Source organism: Anopheles ziemanni, chromosome 3, assembly GCF_943734765.1.
Source record: "Anopheles ziemanni chromosome 3, idAnoZiCoDA_A2_x.2, whole genome shotgun sequence".
Classification (NCBI taxonomy): domain Eukaryota; kingdom Metazoa; phylum Arthropoda; class Insecta; order Diptera; family Culicidae; genus Anopheles; species Anopheles ziemanni.
Genome location: NC_080706.1, coordinates 90,949,405 through 90,960,830, shown reverse-complemented (window position 1 = coordinate 90,960,830; position 11,426 = coordinate 90,949,405). Strand labels below are relative to the sequence as shown.

The 11,426-nt window shown below is 47.7% G+C and overlaps 1 protein-coding gene across 1 annotated transcript; it reads right to left on the bottom strand.

Annotated features, from left to right (window-relative positions):
* Positions 1–2,051: 2,051 nt before the first annotated feature.
* On the bottom strand, positions 2,052–10,618 carry LOC131285801 (titin homolog). The gene is made up of 4 exons (XM_058314656.1): positions 10,598–10,618; positions 8,575–8,635; positions 8,293–8,503; positions 2,052–8,217 (listed from the first exon to the last, which is right to left on the bottom strand). The coding sequence occupies exons 1-4, from the start codon at positions 10,616–10,618 to the stop codon at positions 2,052–2,054; spliced, it is 6,459 nt and encodes a 2,152-aa protein (XP_058170639.1).
* Positions 10,619–11,426: the final 808 nt, after the last annotated feature.

The window sequence follows — 11,426 nt, the reverse complement described above, 5'->3', positions numbered from 1 at the left end:
TAGTTTTTTTTTTAAATTTTATAAACTTCTTTAAATCCAACTTTAAATGTCTTTAGTTTTTGATGGAAAATACTTCCATGGGCAGGTAGTAAAAATATCCAAGATGATTATTTAACAAGCTTAAATTTAGCAACATGGGAGTCCTGTTCGTCTCAACCCTAACGTTGACTATTTTGTTGAACGCCGTTCCGATGTCTTGAAGTGCGTTCATCCATTCGAACGTGGCAATTTCGAGTACCATCAGGTTATTGTAGGTTAAGTCGATCAACTGAAGATTGGCGAAGAAATCGGTGCAGGATGGTTGTGGTGCAGTTTCATTTCTAGTTCGCACAGCGAGAAAGTACCTTCGCCAGGAGCAAAAGTTGCGCTTCTCGGCGAGTGCGGTGTCGACGGTGCTTTTCAGCGTGGTGAGACGGTTTTGGCTCAGCACCAAACTAGAAAGCCGTGGCATGTGTAGTACCAGTCCGAAGTCGAACTCCACCAGCCGATTTCCTTGGAGTCCTAGAATGGATAGCTTGTGGCAGCACTTCCAGCCTTTGTCCATCGTTATGGAAGTTATCCTGTTGTGAGACACATTGAGCTCCTCTAGCTGTCCCAAACCTGCGATCGCGTCCAACGAAAGCCGGCGCATACAAGAGTACTTTAGGTCCAATCTGACGAGATTCACTAGACCGAGAATTGGCGGTGGAATTTCGGTAAACGACGTATGGCGCATTCGGATGTCCTTGAAGGTTATGCCCCCTTCCTGGAACTGTATATACCCAACACGCACGTTTTTGAAGCTTATCGCTGACGGCACGCGAAACGATGGAAAGATTAACATTCCAATTGAGCACTCTTGTAGAGCGATCTCCCTAAGCGAATCCGGAATCCACAGGTTGGTGAAATCGATGTTACCCTTCGCTCGTGTTACCCGCAGAATCGATGTGTCGTTCGGCATAAAGGAAAGTGCATACAGGCCATCGAACGCCAGGTCAATGTCCGACAGCGTGCATGCGTACATCTCACATTTAAACTGATACGAAGCACTGTGACACACCAACGCAAGAAGAATCACCGTACTGTAATAAAATAGGTTCAATTCCGTATTAAGAGAACCTCTAACGTCAAATGAAATGTATGTCGCCACACCTTGCATGCTTGTTGGCATGGGTGTTTAATTCGGTCTTGTTTCGTTGTGGCTCGCCAGAACTCTTTCATCAAACTGAACTCATCTCGTTGCAGGCTGTTCTATACTTCACTTAATCTAATTTTGATTACCACATTTTTTGCACAATCCGCGTGGTTGGCCAACCTGCTGGAACCAGCACCAACATTTCAAATTTTGATTTGCACACTCTGAAGCTCACTTGCCCCATCAAAAGTCAGGCTATGTTACCTTATTGAGTTTAAAAACTTAAAAACACGGCACGGCCTACCGTAAACGGCTGCATTGTTGATTGCATACATTTAGGATACATGGTTCTCAAGAAAGCTTTCAGTAGATGAGGAAGCGGTCTACAATTTCCATGATCAAAGCTAGTACTAGCTTTACCGTTTACCATACATGGAAAGTTCATTTCTACGATTCCTTTTTAAAACAGAAACAGCACTCCATGGAAGGAAGACAATATATGAAACAAACCAAACCTTTCCTACTTTGGGTGATGCCTCAATGATGGCCGAATATAGCTGCTTCCACAGAGTACAGAAGTATTCGTCCGTGCCATATTCTTTGAGTTTCCCATAGTTTGAGCGGAATGGGGCAGCTGTTGCTTTTAAGATTTCCATAATCCATGAACATATTCCCGTGTACCGAAGCAAACGTTGTAACTAATGGTGATATGTATATCCTTTCTCAAATCAACAATCAGTAATCATCAGCATAGTCATAATCTAAAATGCAATCTCCATGTTTGCTGTTTATTCAATCTATCTATAGCTTTTATTACACTTGCATGCGAATCTAGATCGACAGAAAATTTAAAATTTTCAAACTACGTCGTAAAGTGCACACCTATAAGAACCTTGCTAGTTTCAACGTATCCATCACATTCCCATCAACTACAACACTACGCGCCTCTTCCAATGGCCAAGAATCGATCCGGTATACGTCGACGATACCTCGAATTCTCCTCATCTTCCAACGCTTTGCCTTGCTTGGGAAGGTACGGTTTACCGCTGTTTGATGGACGTTTCTTGGAGTCCTTCGGCTTTGCGGAAAGGTCGTTGTAGTTGAACGACTTGCCCAAACTGAACGGACCCGATTCTTCCACGCCCTTCGGTTCGCCATACTGCTCCAACGTCACCTTGTTGAACTTGCTCAGCACAATGTCATACACCCCTGGGGCAATCTTACGCACCATGTCGCTAGTCGATGCAGAACCCTGTGATTTGAACTTGGGATCATCCGTACGTACGACGACGTGGCGTGCGTCGGCGGGCACCTTTAACACGATCTCAATACAGCTATCCTGTTCTGGTGTTTTCGATGAACCAGGTGCTACCGCATCCACTGCGTCAGTGTCTGCGTCGTCATCAACCTCATCGTAAACGTCACTATTTACGGAAGAAGGAGCCGCCTTCGGAGCAGCCGGTGCTTGCTTCTCCGGAGCTACGTCAGGAACGTTGATCAGCAATGGCTCTTGTGCCACCGGCAGCACTCTGCTAATGGAAGGAGCCACATCGTTAGAGTCGCTAACTTTAATATTACTCGGTGAATGTGATTCATCTTCAAATGGTGGTCCGTCTGGAGAAAATTGAGCGGGACTAGGTCCGTTTCTAGCAGTGGGCTTGTCGTCTTCCTTCTCATCAGCCTTGCTGGGGTCCTTCGCCGACTTTGCATCTTGCTTGGGATCGGTCGATTCCTTTATCGGAGATGCCTCAGGCTTCTCCTTGTCGTCTTCCTTCTCATCAGCCTTGCTTGGGTCCTTTGCCGACTTCGGATTTTGCTTGGGATCGATCGGTAACTTCTTCGGAGATGCCTCAGGCTTCTCCTTGTCGTCTTCCTTCTCATCAGCCTTGCTTGGGTCCTTTGCCGACTTCGGATCTTGCTTGGGATCGGTCGATCCCTTCTTCGGAGATGCCTCAGGCTTCTCCTTGTCGTCTTCCTTCTCATCAGCCTTGCTTGGGTCCTTTGCCGACTTCGGATCTTGCTTGGGATCGGTCGATTCCTTCTTCGGAGATACCTCAGGCTTATCCTTGTCGTCTTCCTTCTCATCAGCCTTGCTTGGATCCTTTGCCGACTTCGGATCTTGCTTGGGATCGATCGATTCCTTCTTCGGAGATGCCTCGGGCTTATCCTTGTCGTCTTCCTTCTCATCAGCCTTGCTTGGGTCCTTTGCCGACTTCGGATTTTGCTTGGGATCGATCGGTAACTTCTTCGGAGATGCCTCAGGCTTCTCCTTGTCATCTTCCTTCTCATCAGCCTTGCTCGGCTCCTTTGCCGACTTCGGATCTTGCTTGGGATCGGTCGATCCCTTCTTCGGAGACGCCTCAGGCTTCTCCTTGTCGTCTTCCTTCTCATCAGCCTTGCTTGGGTCCTTTGCCGACTTCGGATCTTGCTTGGGATCGGTCGATTCCTTCTTCGGAGACGCCTCAGGCTTATCCTTGTCGTCTTCCTTCTCATCCGCCTTGCTGGGGTCCTTTGCCGACTTTGGATCTTGCTTGGGATCGATCGGTAACTTCTTCGGAGATGCCTCGGGCTTCTCCTTGTCATCTTCCTTCTCATCAGCCATGCTCGGCTCCTTTGCCGACTTTGGATCTTGCTTGGGATCGGTCGATCCCTTCTTCGGAGATGCCTCAGGCTTATCCTTGTCGTCTTCCTTCTCATCAGCCTTGCTTGGATCCTTTGCCGACTTCGGATCTTGCTTGGGATCGATCGATTCCTTCTTCGGAGAAGCCTCAGGCTTATCCTTGTCGTCTTCCTTCTCATCAGCCTTGCTCGGCTCCTTTGTCGACTTCGGATCTTGCTTAGGATCGGTCGATCCCTTCTTCGGAGATGCCTCAGGCTTCTCCTTGTCGTCTTCCTTCTCATCAGCCTTGCTTGGGTCCTTTGCCGACTTCGGATTTTGCTTGGGATCGATCGGTAACTTCTTCGGAGATGCCTCAGGCTCCTCCTTGTCGTCTTCCTTCTCATCAGCCTTGCTTGGGTCCTTTGCCGACTTTGGATCTTGCTTGGGATCGATCGGTAACTTCTTCGGAGATGCCTCAGGCTTCTCCTTGTCGTCTTCCTTCTCATCAGCCTTGCTCGGCTCCTTTGCCGACTTCGGATCTTGCTTAGGATCGGTCGATCCCTTCTTCGGAGATGCCTCAGGCTTCTCCTTGTCGTCTTCCTTCTCATCAGCCTTGCTTGGGTCCTTTGCCGACTTCGGATCTTGCTTGGGATCGGTCGATTCCTTCTTCGAAGATGCCTCAGGCTTCTCCTTATCGTCTTCCTTCTCATCAGCCTTGCTTGGGTCCTTTGCTGACTTCGGATCTTGCTTGGGATCGGTCGATCCCTTCTTCGGAGATGCCTCAGGCTTCTCCTTGTCGTCTTCCTTCTCATCAGCCTTGCTTGGATCTTGCTTAGGATCGGACGATCCCTTCTTTGGAGATGCCTCAGGCTTATCCTTGTCGTCTTCCTTCTCATCAGCCTTGCTCGGCTCCTTTGCCGACTTCGGATCTTGCTTAGGATCGGTCGATCCCTTCTTCGGAGATGCCTCAGGCTTCTCCTTGTCGTCTTCCTTCTCATCAGCCTTGCTTGGGTCCTTTGCCGACTTCGGATCTTGCTTGGGATCGGTCGATTCCTTCTTCGAAGATGCCTCAGGCTTATCCTTATCGTCTTCCTTCTCATCAGCCTTGCTTGGGTCCTTTGCTGACTTCGGATCTTGCTTGGGATCGGTCGATCCCTTCTTCGGAGATGCCTCAGGCTTCTCCTTGTCGTCTTCCTTCTCATCAGCCTTGCTTGGATCTTGCTTAGGATCGGACGATCCCTTCTTCGGAGATGCCTCAGGCTTATCCTTGTCGTCTTCCTTCTCATCAGCCTTGCTGGGGTCCTTTGCCGACTTTGGATCTTGCTTGGGATCGATCGGTAACTTCTTCGGAGACGCCTCAGGCTTCTCCTTGTCGTCTTCCTTCTCATCAGCCTTGCTGGGGTCCTTGGCCGACTTCGGATCTTGCTTGGGATCGGTCGATTCCTTCTTCGGAGACGCCTCAGGCTCATCCTTATCGTCTTCCTTCTCATCAGCCTTGCTTGGGTCCTTTGCCGACTTCGGATCTTGCTTGGGATCGATCGATCCCTTCTTCGGAGACGCATCAGGCTTCTCCTTGTCGTCTTCCTTCTCATCAGCCTTGCTGGGGTCCTTTGCTGACTTCGGATCTTGCTTAGGATCGGTCGATCCCTTCTTCGGAGATGCCTCAGGCTTCTCCTTGTCGTCTTCCTTCTCATCAGCCTTGCTGGGGTCCTTTGCCGACTTTGGATCTTGCTTGGGATCGATCGGTAACTTCTTCGGAGATGCCTCAGGCTTCTCCTTATCGTCTTCCTTCTCATCAGCCTTGCTTGGGTCCTTTGCCGTCTTCGGATCTTGCTTGGGATCGGTCGATCCCTTCTTCGGAGACGCCTCAGGCTCATCCTTATCGTCTTCCTTCTCATCAGCCTTGCTGGGGTCCTTTGCTGACTTCGGATCTTGCTTAGGATCGGTCGATTCCTTCTTCGGAGATGCCTCAGGCTTCTCCTTATCGTCTTCCTTCTCATCAGCCTTGCTGGGGTCCTTTGCCGACTTTGGATCTTGCTTGGGATCGATCGGTAACTTCTTCGGAGATGCCTCAGGCTTCTCCTTGTCGTCTTCCTTCTCATCAGCCTTGCTTGGGTCCTTTGCCGACTTCGGATCTTGCTTGGGATCGGTCGATCCCTTCTTCGGAGATGCCTCAGACTTCTCCTTGTCGTCTTCCTTCTCATCAGCCTTGCTGGGGTCCTTTGCTGACTTCGGATCTTGCTTAGGATCGGTCGATTCCTTCTTCGGAGATGCCTCAGGCTTCTCCTTATCGTCTTCCTTCTCATCAGCCTTGCTGGGGTCCTTTGCCGACTTTGGATCTTGCTTGGGATCGATCGGTAACTTCTTCGGAGACGCCTCAGGGTTCTCCTTGTCGTCTTTCTTCTCATCAGCCTTGCTTGGGTCCTTTGCCGACTTCGGATCTTGCTTGGGATCGGTCGATCCCTTCTTCGGAGATGCCTCAGGCTCATCCTTATCGTCTTCCTTCTCATCAGCTTTGCTTGGGTCCTTTGCCGACTTCGGATCTTGCTTAGAATCCTTCTTCGGAGATGCCTCAGGCTTCTCCTTGTCGTCTTCCTTCTCGTCAGCCTTGCTTGGGTCCTTTGCCGACTTCGGATCTTGCTTGGGATCGGTCGATCCCTTCTTCGGAGATGCCTCAGGCTTCTCCTTGTCGTCTTCCTTCTCATCAGCCTTGCTTGGATCTTGCTTAGGATCGGACGATCCCTTCTTCGGAGATGCCTCAGGCTTATCCTTATCGTCTTCCTTCTCATCAGCCTTGCTGGGGTCCTTTGCCGACTTTGGATCTTGCTTGGGATCGATCGGTAACTTCTTCGGAGACGCCTCAGGGTTCTCCTTGTCGTCTTCCTTCTCATCAGCCTTGCTTGGGTCCTTTGCCGACTTCGGATCTTGCTTGGGATCGGTCGATCCCTTCTTCGGAGATGCCTCAGGCTCATCCTTATCGTCTTCCTTCTCATCAGCTTTGCTTGGGTCCTTTGCCGACTTCGGATCTTGCTTAGAATCCTTCTTCGGAGATGCCTCAGGCTTCTCCTTGTCGTCTTCCTTCTCGTCAGCTTTGCTTGGGTCCTTTGCCGACTTCGGATCTTGCTTGGGATCGGTCGATCCCTTCTTCGGAGATGCCTCAGGCTTCTCCTTGTCGTCTTCCTTCTCATCAGCCTTGCTTGGATCTTGCTTAGGATCGGATGATCCCTTCTTCGGAGATGCCTCAGGCTTCTCCTTATCGTCTTCCTTCTCATCAGCCTTGCTGGGGTCCTTTGCCGACTTTGGATCTTGCTTGGGATCGGTCGATCCCTTCTTCGGAGATGCCTCAGGCTCATCCTTATCGTCTTCCTTCTCATCAGCTTTGCTTGGGTCCTTTGCCGACTTCGGATCTTGCTTAGAATCCTTCTTCGGAGATGCCTCAGGCTTCTCCTTGTCGTCTTCCTTCTCGTCAGCTTTGCTTGGGTGCTTTGCCGACTTCGGATCTTGCTTGGGATCGGTCGATCCCTTCTTCGGAGATGCCTCAGGCTTCTCCTTGTCGTCTTCCTTCTCATCAGCCTTGCTTGGATCTTGCTTAGGATCGGATGATCCCTTCTTCGGAGATGCCTCAGGCTTCTCCTTGTCATCTTCCTTCTCATCAGCCTTGCTGGGGTCCTTTGCCGACTTCGGATCTTGCTTGGGATCGGTCGATCCCTTCTTCGGAGACGCCTCAGGCTCATCCTTATCGTCTTCCTTCTCATCAGCCTTGCTTGGGTCCTTTGCCGACTTCGGATCTTGCTTGGGATCGGTCGATCCCTTCTTCGGAGATGCCTCAGGCTTCTCCTTGTCGTCTTCCTTCTCATCAGCCTTGCTGAGGTCCTTTGCTGACTTCGGATCTTGCTTGGGATCGGTCGATCCCTTCTTCGGAGATGCCTCAGGCTTCTCCTTGTCGTCTTCCTTCTCATCAGCCTTGCTTGGGTCCTTTGCCGACTTCGGATCTTGCTTAGGATCGGTCGATTCCTTCTTTGGAGATGCCTCAGGCTTATCCTTGTCGTCTTCCTTCTCATCAGCCTTGCTTGGGTCCTTTGCCGACTTCGGATCTTGCTTAGGATCAGTTTTATCAGCCTTGCTTGGTTCGTTTACATCTTTTGGATCTTGCTTGGACGCATCAGGTTCCTTGGTAGGTTTTCTTTGCGATTTCACGGGTTTTTTACCTCCACTTGGCTTTCTTGCCGGTTTCCGGTAAGAGTCAGGGTCGCGAACATTAACCAGGCGTAGTTTTTCTTTTTTTTCTGACGGATTTTTATCGTCAGCATCTTTAGAAGAGCCCTTTTTCGGTTTTGACTTGCCTTTTGAATCTTCAGGTGCATTCCGATCGTCGTCTTCGTTATCATTACTACTTTCGAATTCTTTCTTAATCTCCTCACCCATGCGCTTCAGCCTTCCCATATCGCCCTTCTCAGTGCAGTCGATAGGGAAAAAATCCGAAATGGGATCATCTTTTCCTCCGCTGAAAGATATTTCATCGTTAATTGATAATGGTTTACTAATTTGTTTATAAATGAAAAAAAAATCTTAAACTCACTTGTGAATTTTCACACGTTCTGTCGTTACTTTGTCCGGATTGGACAGATTGAACGTTCGGTATCCAGCTTCATCTGCTATCCAGTGGGTGGCAAAGAAACTTCCCTCGCCATCGACATAGCCGAAGCATCCCCGTGCGACACCGTCGAGCGTTATTTGATGGTTGAATTGCGTTTGACCTTTGCGATCAGCCTTTCTGTACTCGGCTTTACCTGCGCAAAAGGAATTAAAGCACTGAAACTGCTACTTTTGTACAAAATTTGGTATTGTGGCAATGTCATACCTCCTCTGTATGCTCGTTCATCTCTTGCGGCTACGAGAGCTAGAAGAGCTGGAAGAACCAACTGGAAAATAATAAGATAACATAAATGCAAACGATAATTGCAATGGTAGATAAAAGAGATCTTAAGAAAATAATAAAAAAGATCAACCCTCTCGAAAGCTTGAGATTTTCAACCCTATTTAAGCCAATAAACGTTAAAAAAAAAAGTTGCACCCAAATCAAAGCTTATAATGTCCAATTAAATACGATTCAGATGCGCTTTTGAAAGGTTACCAATGTGTGCAACGCTGAAGCAAAATAAAACATCAATGCAGATGCGATTTAGAAGCAACATATGTAAAATGAAAAAATCAAACAAAAAAAGGTGAAACCACGATCGCATCGCAATCACACTTCGAAACTTATCAAAGCTTGATGATCGTCGAAACTCTTCGGAACTCTAGAGAATGTTCTTTGCATTTCCTAATGAATATTCATGACGCGACACATCTGCCGAACCGGAGACACTGATACGCACACGGCCCCTAAGAGAGATTCTTAATGCTCTCCGGTCGTTTGTCAAAGGTTGGAATTTCGCGAATCTTCAACGTCTGACACGAAGCGAAGAGTTACCAGAACGACATTATCAACAATCCGTTCATACGAGATTTATGGTTCGCTATTAACATAGACGGTTTTAGTGCCATGCAAAATTCCACCTCGGAAGACGATGTAGCGCTTCGAAATAGCAGAATGCCCATTTCCTATGCCGGTTGCCATCGCATCTAATTTGACACGGTGTTTTCCAAAATACCCTACTGTTTCACACCGCACAAAAGGAAGATGGGCATTTTCGTGTGGTCCTACTAGCAGGACTTGTTTGTTCCTATCCTTCTTAATATTTGGTAATTAGACAGAGCTTCTTCGTAATAATGACTTTTTGTAGGATTTTCAACTTAGTAGTCTTGTTGGAGGTTTTCCGTTTGAGCACACAGAATGGTAAAGATATAGAATAAACATTTGAAAGTAACTATAACATTTCAAACCATGAGTGACATTTCACACAATAAGTTCTTTGTCTATTTTAAAGCTTATCTATTCAGTCCTAATTAAACATAAAATTAACATGCATTTTATAATGCTGAACTATAAAACATGAAACTGACATGCCTGACTTTACTCCTGGGTTTCCTCTTGAGTGATTTAAGATTCATTTAACCGTATTTGAAATACTTCTTTGATTGATAAATATATTGTGTAAAATAAAGCAATCTTCGTTGTTGGAACGATAAATGTTTGGCAAGAGAAAAGTGAACAATAACTATCTTTTAATCTGTAATTCGTTAGTTTTTTTTTAATTCATTTCTTCTATAAAATGTAGTTTCTAAAGATGATAAGCCATTTAGATCTTTATATGGCAGCTTTATATCTTTTCATTTTCATTTATACCTGACAAATTTCACAACTTTGTACATTTTTTCAAGCTTTTCCACGCATGATGTCATACCATGCATGTTTATTGCTTGGGTTCCTTTTTTTCTTATTCGACTATCTTAAGCTTCTACACAGTTTAGTCCAAGTCGTTTTTCGAGCTTCAGATTTTTGGAATGACACGACGGTGTAACATCAACCTAGAGTGACAATGGAAACTCAACATTATCACTCAAGCACGTGGCTTGGGAAGTATCAAACTCGACTGTTGCTCTCTCCCTGTGGTTTTAAAACACTGACTGAAGCCAACAAGACGGGAAAATCCTTTATCGTCACATTAAAAGATTGTGGAAAAGATTGAAAAAGTTCATCGACACAACCGTCACGTTTCGAATGTTCGATCAGCGATTCGAAAAAATAAAGTAGCACATCATCCACTGGCGTCGCTAAACGCCACCAACGCCGTCTTTCACAATTCGTTCGGCCAACGCGGACGAATGACTCGCCATTCCCCTCGGTTGCCCAATTGGCAAGCACGCGAAAGCAAACCAAAATCTGGCGCTCTGCTTAATGCGCTCATCCCACTGCTTCGCTTGCGCAAACCGAAACTTACCACGCCGCAGCTCAGACGCATCTTCGGGACTGGGACCCGCTTTTGCGGTAAACTTCAAATAAAAAACACCCGACTCCAAGGACGCGCTCACTGGTAGCAAACTCTGACCACACCTTAGAAACCCGAACCGGACTAGAAATCGAAACACTTGCACTTGAACTTCCAACCACCAACTGGGGAAAGAAATAACTCCAGCGCAGGACGTCGCTGCTGGAATGCTGGAATGCTGGATGCTTCAACGTCTTGGGGTGCTTCTTCGCCACCCGAGCGCTTCTGCCGAACTGACCGCCGGCCGGTAGGATCAGCAGCGTTTTGATAAAAATCCCAGCTGCGCATGCAGTTCCTCTCCACGCCATCGCCACCAACCCTCCCCCGCCGGAGCTTTCATGCTTTCTCGCTCTTGATTGGGGAGATCGCGGCGATGGTCTGCGGATGGTGAGAATTTAGTTTTTACCTTATCCAATTCTACCTCACCTCCCCCCCTTCCTCCTTCATGTGTGTGTGAAAACGTGTATGTTCCGCGAATCACCTAACAAGAAGTAGCATAATTTAGAGCCAAACGAAACACAAAGCGCGACAAAAAAGAAACCAAAATAATAACCAATGAGCCCCATTCCGCTGATGGGCTTTCCATTTTATGTATCCTTTTTCCTTCCCCACCACCGCCACGTGGCCCCTGCACCGCCCCTCCACCACCAACGGTTTGCACAATTTATTCTAACGACCTCACTGTTCTGCCGTTTGCCGCGACGGCCCTGAACTCTGGCTGGCTCTGGTTCTTGCGTGGTCTCTAAGCTCCCAACCAAATCAAAGCGGACACCAAATCGCG

What these genes read in the sequence shown, in the direction of transcription:
- LOC131285801 (XM_058314656.1), bottom strand. Translation starts at nt 10,618, where the DNA reads ATGCGTCTGAGCTGCGGCGTG. An exon ending in TGCGTCTGAGCTGCGGCGTG is followed by an intron (nt 8,636 to 10,597) that starts GTAAGTTTCGGT and finishes ATTATTTTCCAG; the next exon opens with TTGGTTCTTCCAGCTCTTCT. An exon ending in TGAACGAGCATACAGAGGAG is followed by an intron (nt 8,504 to 8,574) that starts GTATGACATTGC and finishes CCTTTTGCGCAG; the next exon opens with GTAAAGCCGAGTACAGAAAG.